General features: G+C 36.2%; 1 protein-coding gene across 1 annotated transcript in view; it reads left to right on the forward strand.

Annotated features, from left to right (window-relative positions):
- WDR27 (WD repeat domain 27) overlaps positions 1 to 15,547 on the forward strand; it is a 97,571-nt gene that overhangs the window by 38,872 nt on the left and 43,152 nt on the right. Inside the window, exon 22 of the mRNA XM_050315957.1 lies at positions 4,382 to 4,484. Coding sequence (XP_050171914.1) covers positions 4,382 to 4,484 — 103 coding nt within the window. The remainder of the gene's footprint in view (positions 1 to 4,381; positions 4,485 to 15,547) is intronic.

Consider the following 15,547-nt stretch of genomic DNA (forward strand, 5'->3'; position numbering starts at 1 on the left):
TTTTTCTTCAAATTTTCTATGAAAAGGCAATCAGAAGAAAAAGAAAAACCTCTCTGAATTTGTAAACAGTACAACTGGAGCTCTGGCTGAGACAAGAAAAGACATGATTAAGGCTGATTTGTGGGAGAGATTTACTTTACAAAATGAATACTGTTTGGTAGGAGCCTAACTGAGGGCAAAATCTTGCAATGCCACATCTGACAATGTAGGGGAACAGCAGACATATCAGGCTTATGTTTTATTTCTCTCTTTCTAGGATATTTGAAAGAAAGCTGTCCTCAAAATTGCAATAATGCTTTTGTTGCTTAATCACAAAATTCCATCATAATTGTGGTTGGAAGGCACCTTTGGAGGTCACCTTGTCCAGCCACCCTGCTTTAAGCAGGGCACCTGGAGTCAGTTGCCCAGCATTATGTCCAAGTGACTTTTGAATACATCCAAGGAAGGAGACACCTCAACCTCTTCTGGCAGCCTGTGCCAGTGATTATTCACCCTCACAAACAAGTGGAGAAGTTGTCGTGGTTTTGCCCTGGTTCAATTTACTTTTATACCCCCACATACAATTACTACCGGTTGAGAGAAGGTTTATGCAGACAAAAAGAGATTAATTAAAAAAATGTGGTATTTGTCTATTAACAACTCTTTACACAAAATTACTCTTTGCTCATCTATAAGTAAAAGGTATTATGTATTTACAAAGATACTTCTCCCCCCACTTCCCTTTATATCAGTCAAGGAGGAGAAGCAGTCCTTTTCTGTTCTCAAGATTTAGCTCTCTCTCTCCAGTAACTCTGCAACACTTCGTGCTTAGTTGGAACTTCTTTATCTCTCTTATTCTGTGTTTGGCCTCAGGGCTAAAAACCTACTCCCTCCTAGGTTAAAACCGAAGGCTGGGGATTGCAGGATCTGAAAAGGTTTCCTTCCACTTGAAGCACAGGGACACTTGCTTACTATGGATCTTCTTCCCACAGGGGTTACAGGGGATAATGGTTGAAATTCACCCCTGTTTCCCTAGAGGTCCCATGGGAGAACAGTCACTGTTAAACTATAGCATGGGTCTAATCTGGATCACCACTTGGATCCCAATATCCCACTGTGACATTTCTGCTCAGCGTAGGTTCTCTGCTTTTCAGCAACTTACGGATCTCTGGATCCCCAGCACATCTCTAGAACCGTTTTGTGTTCCAGCGTGGGTTCCTAGCCTCCCGTCAGGGTCACTTAAATCTTCAACAGCAGCAGCATGGATCTCTCACTGGAATCCCAGGCTTATCTGAGCCGTCTCGGCTCCAGCATAAACATGATCCCTTCAGGTCTACAAGTCTTTAACAGGACTCTGCCTCATCTGAGCCGCTTTTACTCCAACATAGGCTTTCTCTCTGTTAAAGTCACAAATCTGGTGCATCTAGCTTTCTCTGTGAGCCGCACGAAGTCTCTTCATAATAAACTTTCTGAGTGGCAGGGTTTTATTTTCAGTCTTTACCCTGAAAGGAAGGAAGCGAGAGAAAAAACAGCAACTCTCCCCACTTAGGCTTCTTCTCTCTCATAATTTGCGCTTCAGCTGCAGTTTCGACCTTAAAGTCCTGTTGTCTATAAACTTAATTCTTCTGCTGCAGCGGTTTCTTGTCTAAACAGTTTGTCTTTTAAACTCTTTTCACTCTCACAAGAAAAAAAAAGGGAGAACTCAATGCCTCTGCCCCATTTAGCTTGAGGAGAGGAGAAGACATGGCCCTCGGGCCCGTTACTCTTCTACATGGCCTGCTCTAATTTCAACTGCAACCACCTTCTCTTCAGTTTTTCTTAAAGATGTAAGTGTAAAGGCGTCTGAACTTTGATTTGGGTTTTTGTCCGGAAATCACTGGACAAAATACATCTCTCAAGCAGGGATGGGCTGATGGAGCAGCTCTGACAAGTAAGATTCTCTAGTGTTCATACAGAACCTCTTGTATTTCAGTTTTTGCCCCTTGCCTCTTGTCTTGTCACTGAGCACCACTGAAAAGAGTCTAGCTCTGTCTTCTTTAAGGTCTTCCTTCAGCTCTCTGATGGCTGATGTTATTGAGAGGCCACTGTCAGGTATCTTGGAAAGATCATGATGATCAGGAGAGGTGTCTGAAGACTGAAGGAAAGTAAATGTCACTTCCATCTTCAAAAATGGCATGAAGGAGATCCAAGGTAACTGAGAGACAGCCTCACCTTGATCACTGGAAAGGTGTCAGAACAACTAACTCTGGAAACCATTTCCAGTGACAGCTCTGGCACAGGTTGCCCAGTGAGGTTGTGGAGTTTCACACCTTGAAGATATTCAAAACCCATCCAGACACAATCATTGGCAACTGACTGTAGGTGAGCAGAGTAGCTGGACAAGATGACCTCCAGAGATGCCTTCCAACCTCAGTCATTATGTGACTCTGTGAAAGCTGCAGCATTGGAAGCATGGGCTGCCTTTCATGTTTTCTTTCAAGTTAATTCCAAAAAAGTAAAGTTTTTTGAAAGTATAAATCAAATATATTGTTCTATGATGTGTTCTCCACTGCCTAACCTTTGGAGTCATATGTGTTAGAATGCTGGATATGAAAGGAGACTGAGGTAGCTAGTACTTTCCTTTACTGTCAATAGGAAGCTTGAACAGAGGCAGGTTATTCAATAGACCAAATGTGGCCATTGCTTATTGAAAGTCTCTGAATATTCATTATAGAAAATGTTCTTTAAAATGTTTCTACCTCTTAGTCACAGTAATTGACTGCCTTTATAAGTTGGTTTTCTTTAACTGTAGTGTCCTCTTAAATTGTATCATTTACAGCATTAGGGTAGAACTAGTTTGACATGAAGGGTCTGGTTACTGTAAACTCAAAAGTTCTGTTGATATCTGTAGCTTTGTTGCACATAAATTCAGCCATGTACATACTATAAATTTCAGAGTTAGGCTCTGTAAAATTTTGTCTTTTCAAGTATTCAAAAGTGTCTCTTTTATGCTTTAGTAAGTAATAGCAATTGGATCAGTCACAAAGTAATGTTTTTGTTTAATTATACCTGTTTCACCTGGGTGAACGAAACCAACTTGGCATTTAGTGCATTCTTACACATACATGCATGTCTACAACAGAGCAACATGGTATAAAAATGTAGAGCTTTCTGTACATGGGTTCAGTCAGTTGAATTTACATAGCTTCTGTGCTTTCACTGGCCAGGAAAAAGTGTGTATCGCAGGTGTTGGCAGGAGATTTTACTATTTCAAATTTGTTCCTGGACCTAGTATACATTAAAAAAAAAAAAAAAATGTTACAGCTGCATTATAATGAAGTATGTGAATTTATTTTGTAAGGAGGAAGGTAGATTGACAGCACTCATAATAAAGGCAAAAGAAGAACACAGTTATTATAAGTCTGTTTTGAAATGATACCTCATGGGTATAAAAATAAGTCTCTGAAATGAGGCCATCATATGTAAATTACAGTTCTGAATGGGGTTGAAACTCGTATTAAAATATGTTTTAATATTGAAGAAACTCTAAATAATACTTCTTTCCCCTTAGTTTTGTATTGACTGCAAAGCTATCACAGTTCTTTACAACTACGTATTTTTTTTAGGTAGATGCTAATCTTCATCTCATTAAAAACATTTTTATTATTAAATGGTCCAAGTGTGCTTAGCTACCAAAAACTTACTCCACAATGCTTCTTACAATGTTAGCGTGAAAACCAGGAAATTAATTCTTTGCATTAAATTTAAATACCTTCCTTCCTTTAGACGTATTAACACAGATAAGTAAGAATTTATTTACAGTTATAGACTGGATATAGCTAGATTTATCAATTTGGAATGTCACTTGATATTGCCTTTCTTAAATTACCATATGAAATAAAACAAAATTTGAATATCCAGACTCAGTTGTAAGAAAAGCAAGCAATAATTATTTATGTTATGATTCCACATACCATGTCTTCATTTGATATAAATTACTTGAGGAAAATTTCTAAATCTTTACAGAGCAGACTTCCACAACACCTTCCTCTTAATGCAGGAGTTCAGCTTTCACTTCTGAGATGGCTACCTAGGGTAGCTTAATGGTAGGCATTACAACTCCTAATTTCTACTCACTGATGATGTTTCTATCTCTGTAAACTAAAGAAGGCCAAAGCATGGGTTTGGTCATTGTCCTGTGGCAGTTTTGTGTGTTCTTTTTATTTTTAGTCATTGATGTTTTTAATGTCTCTCAGTTTTGTCAAAATCCTACTGCAGAAATATTTAAAACTTAATTTGTGGATTTGCCTTAGTCAATTTGTAGACTAAGGAAAACGGATGAGATTTCAGTGGGATCTCATGAAAATGGCAATAAAAGATGTAATTTTTACTTAGCATTTATAACACTGAAATTTCTCTGTAGGTGTGAACGTCGTTTTGAAGGGCACAGTAGCCGCTGCTATCCATGTGGAATTGCAGTATCTCCTTGTGGACGGTTTATAGCCAGTGGATCAGATGACAAATATGTAAGTAATGTTTTTGCTTATTTTCCTCCTAAACTATAGGAACTACTCATATTGTACATGAAAGAGTTTTTTTAAGCGTGTTTCTAGGATTCATCTTAGTGTGTGAAACTCAGGTCTATGATACTTTCACGTAATTCATTCATATGTGGCAGTTACGTATGATTCATGATCTTTTTGTCTGAAAAATCCCTGCACAGCTACATCTTAGTGCTCAAAGTAATTGTTAAAAGCTTGTTTCTCCAGGTTTTCATGATGCTTGACTCTGAATTGTCATTTGCCATCAAAGATGAGGAGAAAGGTATTCCCTGTAGCTCAGCTTTATCTGTTATGTACATATCTGACCACTAGGAACTGTGTAGCAACTACATATTAATTTACTCAAGCTCCCAAATACAGGGTGGTAAATCTTTTTTCATGGGTTTCTTATGAACCGGTCAGCTGAATACAAAATGAGAAGTCATTCAACTGGAATTAGAACTTTCCACACCCTTGGTGTGTGTTTTCTCCTCAGACAGTTTCTTTTTTCAGTGTCAACCATATTTAAATTATTACACTTAGAAAAGAATCCTGACTAAATGCGTGTTGCTACCTTTTTAAGTATGCACCTAATTTTAAGTCAGTTGTACCTGCATTGTTGGCAGAATGTTTTCCACAGTGTTTGCTAAGAGATAAGATGATTGCTAACTTGTACTATAGGCGTTTGAAATCAAACTGGAATTGGGTTCATTGCAAACACAATCTTTCAATTCAACTGGGTAGGAAAGTTTTAACTTTCTTCTAGATATTTCTAGGTGAGTCATCAAAACATGACACAGTTTCTGGTCAACTTCAAATTCAGAATGAGAGGAATTTACTGTTGTGGCTAGCTTTGAAATACTGGCTCAAATCATGTATGAAGGTTAGAGATTTTATTGGTAGATTTCTGGATGTCTGGAAATAGATAATGCGTTCTGACATTTCCATGATAAAATATACTTTTCAAGTTTCTTGTAAATTGCATTTCAAAATTCAGATTGCAATACAAAAGAAGGGCCTTTTCTTTTGTCTGTGAAACAAACACATCTAATATTCATCTCAGCTCATAAGGTATATGATACAAATATATTTATTTGAGATTGCTAATTAAGGCTATTTTCGAATTGGATAAAAAGAGGTGAAGTCACAAGACCTGTTCTCTTCTCTTTTGTGTTAAGGTATTTTTTTGGAATTAGTGCTGATACAAAAAAGAAAGACAGCATGATTTTGCCCTTACTCCAAAGTCTCGGCACATGGTGGGTCATCAAATGAAGCTGAATAACTGGAGTGCATCCTGCTCCACTTGGCATGCGGTCCCTGGTGGGCACAGTGCCAGTCAATACTTTCTAGTGTGGCTCCTGGGTTAGAATTTTTTGCATAATTTGCATCCTATGTCTGTAGAGAACTTTCATTGTCCTTCTTGTCCCCTCAGGAAAACTAGGTCAAGTTTTGGAATTGTGCTTACACTGTACTGTTAGGACAAAATTTTAGGAGGTTTCCCTTTGAAGTGTTGAGACTGAATATAATTCTGTGTTTCCTTTTGAAAAAGAAAATTGAATGTGGCATTGAATAATGCATTCATATGGTTCAATTGAAAACATCCTGACCGATGGGCTAATGTGCAACTGGGACAGTTTTGATAGTATCAAGAATCACATATTTTTGCAGATTGTATGAGCCAATGTCCATTGGAATTAAAAAAACTGCAGAAAAAATCAGCACTGTGGATACAAAGCACATTCTGGAAATAAGTTATGTAACTTTCCACTGAGCAGCAATTGTATCTTCAATCATCTTGGAGTTTACTTTATCAAGTGCAATTCTTGCACTCCCTGGTTAACAAATGGGATTGATTTTAAAGCCAAAAGAGGCATAATTGGAATATAATTGAGAGACATTAATCTTAAACTGCCTTTTATATTTCACAATATCTGAAGTATTTGACAGAGAGAAATATGTTGTTGTCTACATTGATTAATAGCAAAATCACATTCCTTCAGGTCATAGAAACAGGAAACCAAAATATGTTATTGTAAGAAAAAGAGATGAAAATTCTGTCTATCTTTTTCTCTACTTAGAAAGTGTATAACCTATTTTATATACAAAGAGCTTGGTTTAGCTTCTGTGTGGCTGAAGTAGCTGCTTGGTTTTATTTGAACTGCTTTCATTGTGTTAGTGTGAGATTTGTAGAAACTGTAAATTGAGGGTTGAAAGTGTTTCCCTAGCTGATTACTCCAACTTCTTTAAGAAAACCTTTATCAAGACCTGTGTAGAACCTGATAGCCTGACAAAAGTGGGTAACCAGTATCCTGATTTTGAACTGTGATTTTTCTTTCCATAATTAATGATGATTAGAAAATATAGAAAGTTATCATTTCTAAAATCAGATCTTCATTTTAAATAGAAATTGGTTGACTTTTTCTCAGCTAGGTATACCTAATATTTTAATTTCTAACCATTTTACAAGGGGGCAGTTTAAGGTTTCTGACTATCAAACAATACTATTAAGGATGTTGGACAAATATACTCTAATTGGGTTTAGATTTCCATTTTGCTGGTCTCTGTACAAAAATGTTTATCTAAAAATTTGTTGACTAGTGTAAAAAGACAAAAAATACCTGAAAAGTGTGAAATGCTAGTTTTTATAATAAAAATAGCTAATTTTCTTCTGTGCTCCATGGAGTCATAGTTAGGTGTTTTACTTCATGTCTAATTAGGTTCTTAATTTTTGTCTTTGAAGACCTTAGGGCTCTCTGAATAAATTTAAAGTTTCCAGAAATTAAGTAGAGAATGCAGAAATAAATATTTGGCTCTTTGATTGTTTTCAGACTCATTCTTTCTAGCTCTCTTTGAACTGTAGACTCTAAGAGGCACATTTTGACCCTAGTGCTGAAATGCAATTTTTTAACATAAAACTCTCTGTCTGTCCCTGTCAAATCTCAAAGCCTGGGTTCGCAGTTAACGTGGATTGACCCATACTGCAAACCCAGAAATTTTTCAGCATAACAGGTTGCTACATCAATAACAAAAATACATGGGTAATATATGACATTGTCTTCCTTTTTATTTACACTTTCCACAAAGGCTAGGGTTTTGCCCACTGCCTACTGCATTGTCTTTGAAACACATTCTAGATCCAAGATTAAACTTAGGCCTTTCAAGAGTGAAGGTACCAAAGATAGAGAGAGTAGGATTGTTTCTTCTTACCCAGAGGCATCAATACTGAAAGGTGTAACAGAAGACAGGATAAAGCAATTTCATGATTATACATAACCCTACTTCTTCACCCCCTAATTCTTTTTTTCAAAATTGGTTTTAGTGTAAATTCCCATTATGCAAGTGATGCTGGAAAGTGATGCTGGTCAGGGGGCATATCTAAAGAGTTCTGCAAAACTGTGAGTGGTGTCTGGATGCAAACCCAGATCTGATATTGCTTGCAAACTTGGTTGTTTTCTGATACAAGATTCTGCATCAGGTATAACACAAATTGTAGAATTTGTTTATAGTTGACACCTTAATCTTAAATAGCTACAGAGGTTGATATTCCAAATAGAATATCAGCCCTCTTGAGCAATAGAATATCAGTCCTGCTGAGCAATATTTTCTAGGGTTTTGCTACCAGAAAATACATTTGGAAGTTGGGTTGCCAGCATTGTTTTGGTCTGTACACCTTGCACTGCACTACTTCTTAATGCAATCATTGCCACAGATGTTTATGTTATGGTTCTTGATTCTCATAAATATAGTATTTGTCACATTGGTCTTTCTGTGGCTCAGTTCTGATTTATGAAATTGAGATTAGCAATGATATGTTTCTTCTCTCCTTTTATCTTTAAAAGAAGAATTTAAATGTGGCCTATCTCAGTTTGTTCCTGCGATTAGTTGATCTGATCTCATTTATATGAAATACTTCCATCCTTGTGTGTCTGTGGTGTGATAAGCTTTAAAATTTCACCTGATTAGGTCCAGAATTGCACAAAATGGTCTAGATATCAAAGAAGCAACACCTCAAGAATGCCAAAATGTGAGTGATAAAATAAGGTGGTTGTTTGTTCTCCCTTTGAGATTCCAGTTCACTGGAACTTTTAAGGTATGAATGAATAGAAGGTGAAAGAGTAGAGATGAGGGAAAAGGCAAGGGATTGGGAAAGATACTCTGGTACGGATGCATGCAAATGTAAGAGATAGGACTTGTTAATGACTCAGAATGTTTAGTTCCATATCTCTTGGGAGTCCATCTTGGAGGTATCACTGATGCTTAAATTAGGTATCTTTGATACAATAGAGTGTGCTTTAATACTTAGCTTGAAAACAATAAGAGGAAATTTTCTTTACTGCTTTGCTGGAAACTTACTTTTAGAAATTTGTGATAGTGGTATTGTATAGTATTTATTGCCATGGTCTACACTTCATGCCAAAGGGCTTGCAGAACAGAATGTATTATATGAAGCAGTAGTAGCGACTATCTGAAGTATTTTGGTTTTCAGTGTCATTGGTATCCTGATTATATATTGCTCAAGTTTTATTTTATGTGTCCAAACTGCTTAACTAAGATAGGCTTTAAGAGAAAACATCTGGAGAAAATGCTGTTAGTAATGTTTACTGTGGAAAAGGTAGGACTGACATTGTTTGGCAGAACAAAATTCAGAGAATAATGACAGCAGAGAATGAATGACAGACTGCCTCTCTGCCAGCTATTGCTAGAGAAAATCTATCCCTTTCCAAAGAAGAACAAAAATTTGTGTTACTCTTGAACCTGAGTTTCTTGAATTCTTTGGTAGTGTAGTTGGCTCTTATGCTGATTGTCCTAGGAGTAAAGGGATAAATATTGCTTTCTTTTTAATACAGTTATGATTTTGGGTATTCTGTTACTTCACTGTCTCTTTGGGTGTATCTTTGAAAATGACTGAAAATTGTAGGCTTGGTAGATTATTTTATGAGCCATGGAATTATGTGAGTATGAGCAGATTAATTGCTTTAGTGTGCTTTTTGGTCAGTTCAGACTATTGCTTTGTCTAGGCTGCTGCACCTCAGACCTGACCACCACAAAATCAGGCTGGTACTTAAGAGAAGTGGAGGATTTTCTGCTGGCTATATATGTGTTGTTATTTAATTAGTACAGAACACCCTTTTTTTCCAGTCAAACTGAATTTTATTAGTCTATACCATGCTATTGTGTTACCATTTCAGTTTGGTAATGTTTTTGAGAGCTGAGTGGAAGTATGAGAAATTAGCATTTTTGCTAAAGAAAACTAATTTTATAGAAAATAACCCGTGTTCAAATGTAGGCAAAACAGGAAGTCAAAGTAGATATGAATACCAAAGGTTCATTTTTGAACACATGCAGCAGTGATGTACTAAAAGTGGATATGTACAGTTTTGTACCCACAGGGCTTATGTTTTCTGTATGTGTACCTCTTGATCTACAACTCTGACAGTAGTTAAATTTTGTGAATCATTGGTGCATATGAATGTAATCCTACCAGTTGATTGTATTATACTTGAAATTTATTAAGATGGGGCAGTCCTTTCTAAAGGTATAAAAATTCCCTGTTATGCATAAAAATCTGATTAAAGATCCTCTGCAGCATCTGAATCTTTCCGTACTTCTCTCAAACAGTCAACACCAATACATAAACAGAGAACGTGATTATTGATACACTTGATATAGAGAAGGATCTTAACAGCAGTCAGAAAAGAGCCATTTCCAAAGTGGGTGGTGGGTGTGATCCAACCATGCTGTTTCACAATGAGAGGCGAGGTAAATTTTCTTCAATTAATAATTCTGCACTCTGCAATAAGTATATTGTAAAAGTAAAAGCAACCTAAATACAATAGTGTTTGGTGCTACATAAATTTCTTAGGCAGACAAATGAAAACAATCGTATACATAAGGAATTGAAATTGACTAATAAAATAGAAACTAAAATGGACAAAAACTACAATTTGATGCTTCTAAGAAGGGTGGCTTACAAAGGCAGGTCTGAGATATGGTTGAGGTCTGTTTCTGTGATCTTTTTTTAGTGAGGAAAATTCAAAATCTGTTAACTATAACTGCCATCAGACTGATACATCTAAAAAGTATCTCCTGCATCTTGAAAGATGACTGATCTTGATAATATCAACTATTTTAATAATAAAGAGCATTTTTAATGTTCACTGGTATTCCTTTTGTAGTTATGTCAAAGGAACTCATATGGAAACTGGAATCTTACTGTACTGGGAAATTTCCTATGACTAGCACAAAGACAGCCTCCATAAGTGGCATTAAAAGGGGAAGGGACTCCGAGAGGGTGTACTGTACTCAACATTTTGGTGCCAAGCTTGGTTAGAATTTCCATGCAGCCATGTGGCAAGTATGTAAGATATCTTGGGACTGAAGAGCAATAATCAGTGCTCAAGATACTTGTGAAATCTTTTTTTATTACATGTGGATTTGACACTGATACCTATAGTTAAGGTAGTCTAACACTTTCCACTATAATTCTGGTTTTGTTTGCTTATAACTGAGAACATTTTGGGCTGAAACTTTCCATTTCGAGTGTCTGCTTCAGGCTGATTGTTATTTTTCTTTAGTATATGTATCTCATGAGCTTTTTCAGCTTGAGATTGAGTAAAAATACATGGTTCAGTGGGAGATGTGTCCCAGTATAAACAGGGGACGATGGAGTTCAAGTCAAGCAATTATGTCATTGCTCTGACATAATTGCTTGATGACACTGATGGAGACAAATGAAGAATAAAGCCTTATTAATAAATGCAGATACCTTTTATGAAATCATAAGTAAGATTATTTATTTATTTATTTTTCAATCAAGGAGCTTTAACACTTCTGTAGCTCATTTGAAATATTAGAAAAAATAGTCACAAAAAAGGGATGACTTTGACCAATCTATGCAAAACTTGTAAACAAAAAAATTCTCTATTTGCTTAAGACCAAATTAGGTATATTTGATGTCAATGTCTTTTTGGTTTTTTTTTGTTAGTGGAAGATTATTTCTGTGATTTGTTTGTAAAATATGTACTCCAGTTTGATGCCATGGCAATTACAAAGGGTTTTCCTGGAAGCTGGTGTTGCTTTTCTGATCCCTGTCCAAAAGCTGATAACAAGGAGAATTTTTGTGTTATTCTTCAGTGTTTCTGTTTCTGATTTGCTTCCCCCTCTTTCCCATCCCAGAAGGGGCTAGGAGTATAAGTAGTTTGACACAAATGCATATGGCCATGTATTGGATTAGGGAACAGTGGGAACAGATGGGGACAAGTTTCCTTTGAAGATAGAATGTGAGAAAACAGAGGAAAGAATTTATAGTGAAACTCTGCAGATAAAGAGTCAATTCATTTAGCACACTCTCTCTACCAATGCAGTAGAATAAAGTAGTTTTCCATTTGGATATGAATTCCTCCACTCAAGGAGGGGCCTTCACCCTTCTTTTCTTGGTACAAATCTGGAGAAGAAAGCACAAGCTTATATATGCTTGTAAGGTGCTAAACACACTCTCACACTCTGGGTTAATGAAAACTGACTACTCCAAATTTTCTTCAAACGTCAAGTGAATGGAAATACAAGTAAGTATGGGGTTATGAGTGCAGGAAACTTGTTTGGAAGCTATGGGTCCAGGTAAATTATTTTTACTTTTGGCTGACCCTCAGCAAGAAATGGAAAGGAAATACCAATATCTACTGAATCAGTATTTTTATTAGAAGAAATTGGTCTTAATATATGAAAAAGGGATTGACTTTGGCTGAAGTCTACAACAGATGATATGCACATATGTATTTTGTGTATTACTGAGTACTTCCTAGACTGTTTTGTTTTCTTTTTTATTACATTTGGTTTGCTGAAAATCTGTTCTTCCTCTTTCTTGCTTTCATATTTTCAAGGGTTTTTTAATTCCATGGGTAGTGTTATGATATCATTTATAACTCAGTTACTAACTATTTTTTTGTGTGTGAGTTTGGTTTTTTTTCTGTAGAGAAGAAAATCTGTTAAGTATAGAATAGCAAAAGAATTTGAATGACATCAGGAAATACAGTAAAACTAAAATGATGGCAGACTATATGTTTATACTGGAGTTATTTCTATTCTTATGAATGTTATTTCTGTTAAAATACAATTCTCTTTGGGGTTTTTTTTTGGATTTTTTTTTAACTATTGAAGTTAAAAATAAATGTACTGAAAAGTTTATTTTCACTCTTGAACCAAGTTAACTTTTATTCTCAGAATTTAGACTATCGTTAGCTAGTTTAAATATCTGTGACTAGAGTTACTTAAACAGAAGCTGGTTTTATACAGTTTTATAGGTTGGTGTTTTTCTTTTAATCACATTTCATTGTGTTACATGTCATGATTTATATGATTGAAAATTATTATTACTTTCCCTTAAATCACAGTTATTGGAAGAAAAGATGATAGCTGCCACAACTTAATAAACTATTCTTGGATGTAGCTAAAGACTGTGCCCCTTCTTCTGTTGAAGTTGAACCATGACACCTAAATATTTAAGATTTATAGGGCTAGATGTACAGTATCAGAAAGACGTTTCGCACTAGTTCCATGAGGATACAATTCAATTGTAAAAATGAAGTACAATGGTCAGGTTGTGTTCCCAACCATGTTCTATGTGTTTTGTCTAGCAGCTGTTCAGTATGAACTTAGTCTTTGTATAAAGGTCAGAGCAAAGGTCTTTCCCATGTCTTCGAATGCTTTGGTGGTTGGCTACAGGTGGGGTTCTACCTGTAGTTGCTTGTCATTACTTTTCTCTGGCTCAGTGAATCTTCTTATGCAATGTGACAATTCAGAAGAGTGCTGCATCCCAGCCTAATCTCTAGCTTAGGGCTTAGAATCATTTCTTGAAAGGTGGGAGGTAAGATTTTGCATGCTTTTTAGTTTGAGAAGTGTGATTAGACCACCAAATACACCCTTACTAGATTCTACTGAAACTGCACAACTGCTTCATAGCATTTTTTGAAAGAAAAGTATGAGCCAAGTGGTTGATTTAGGAACTGTGCAGAAGAGCATAAATTACTAGAATACCTGGGCTTCACAAACTTTGGATTTGTCTTCAAAAAAATAGTGAAATATTATCACATCTATTTTACAGAGTGGAATGGGAACATAAAGATTTAGCCAAAAATGAACGTGGTCCTTCCTGAATTAAACTGAGAACCTGGAATGGAAAATTAATTTTTATTGGATAATTTTGGCAAAGTTCTGTAAGCCACTAGATTATGATGGAAAAAATTCAGCTTCACTAACCATGTCTCTCTGTGATAGGTTCTCTTGTTTAAAAAAGGGAGCATGTTTCCTCTGAGCTCAGAAATTGTTGGAAGGCATAGTAGATCTGTGAATCAGAGCATTTTGTGCTCTTGACTCCTGCTGTCATTGACTTTACCTCTTTTTTGTGTCTCCTTCCGATAAAGGGAAGGAGAATAGGCTTGAATAGGAGAAGGAGCGGGAAAGCAATTTGAAACAGAAATAGAAAATATTGTGAGTGATAGAAAGCATAGTCCTGTCTGCTGCCTATACCTTTCTACCAAAGACTGGTTGAGTATATGCAGAAGAATTGATGCAGTTACAGAGCAATTAACTTGTGAAGGGAATTAATAGCTTGCAATAGAAGTTTTGTAAACCTATTTTACTAGCTCCCCATGTGTCAGTTGCGCAGAGTTCAGATAACTTACAGTATGTGCCAAGCACCTGAATTTTTATTTTATCTTCAGTAAAGTTCTGTAGTATGTTAATAAATATAATTTATTTGTCCTGTTCTGGTCATTCCCACAGTTCTAAAGGGGATAGATGTGCTCAATAGCTAGGAGGAATAGGATTTGACTCTTTTATGATACAAACACTTCAAACTATCATGAAATTACTGAATATTTTGGTACCATTGAACCATTTTGACAAGAGGTGCTCCAGATTTTGGAGGGCTGTTTGATAAGAATGAACTCTCCCTAACTTTCTTTAGTTAGTTAAATGTGGAGAAACATCCAGTTCTGGAGAGTGCAGTACAGCTTGTAATACTTCCTGCTCACCTCTCACTCAGTGCACTCCTTTCCTTTCTGGAGTCTCTCTGGAACACGGACTTCTGTACCATCTTATCTCTCATTTTCTTGAGATACGCATGTTCCAGTTAATTATGTGAGCATGACTGCTGTATTCTGCTCTGGAACTGTGGTGGTGATAGTGAAGTACAACTGGATTGCAGTCTCTACTACCCCTTGTCTTTGCTGTAGTACAAAGGTAATTTCTAGCACTGTGTTCGTGAAAGAAAGACCTGATGGAAATCTGGACAATAGGGCTGTCTGATATAAAGTGTGACAAAGCTTGGCTAAGAAGAAGAGAGCACAATGTTACAGGTACTGAGGTATTGCATAGGTGTCAGCATCTGATAATTTTGATACCATTTGAGTCATGGTATAGTATCATCTGAGTGAAGAATGGAAAGCCACTATGTAGGGAGGAGAATGGATGGATGTTGCCTTATGCCCTGCAAAATAAGGGAAATTTGAAAGGGTACTATTATATTAGAACTCTGAAACCTTCTCTGTTTAAGCCTAATAACCTGTCAATGTTGCAGTCAATCTGTTGAAGATGTGAAGTAAATAACCAACACTGCCTCTTTATTCTTTTATGTCAATAAAACATGGATCATGTCTAACTGGAGGTATTTATAAAGAGCTGTTCTTCGGTTTCTGTATGGTGACAGCAAGAACTTGAGAAGTCCTGTGTACAGACTGACTTTGCTAATACATGGTCTTGTACTTTCTATTGGAGCAAATGCTTTCCTTTTTGTCATTATATCACTTTTGTCTTGTTTGGGTTCCCCTTACCTATCTATTCCCTTGTGAACTGATCGTGTCCCAAGAGGTGTAGCTGTGTTATAGCCATAAGATTTAAAACAAACAAAAAATTACTGCTTTCATACTACTAGCAATGACTTCTCATTATCATAACTAGTTTCCTGAGACATTTTAAAGTACGGAGAAAGGCTTTACTTTTTAAGGCAGGATTTGAAATTAACAAGAATTTGCTATATCCTTTTAAGAAGG

This window comes from Myiozetetes cayanensis, unplaced genomic scaffold (assembly GCF_022539395.1).
Source record: "Myiozetetes cayanensis isolate MyiCay16 unplaced genomic scaffold, myiCay2020 scf2-11, whole genome shotgun sequence".
Taxonomy (NCBI): Eukaryota; Metazoa; Chordata; class Aves; order Passeriformes; family Tyrannidae; genus Myiozetetes; species Myiozetetes cayanensis.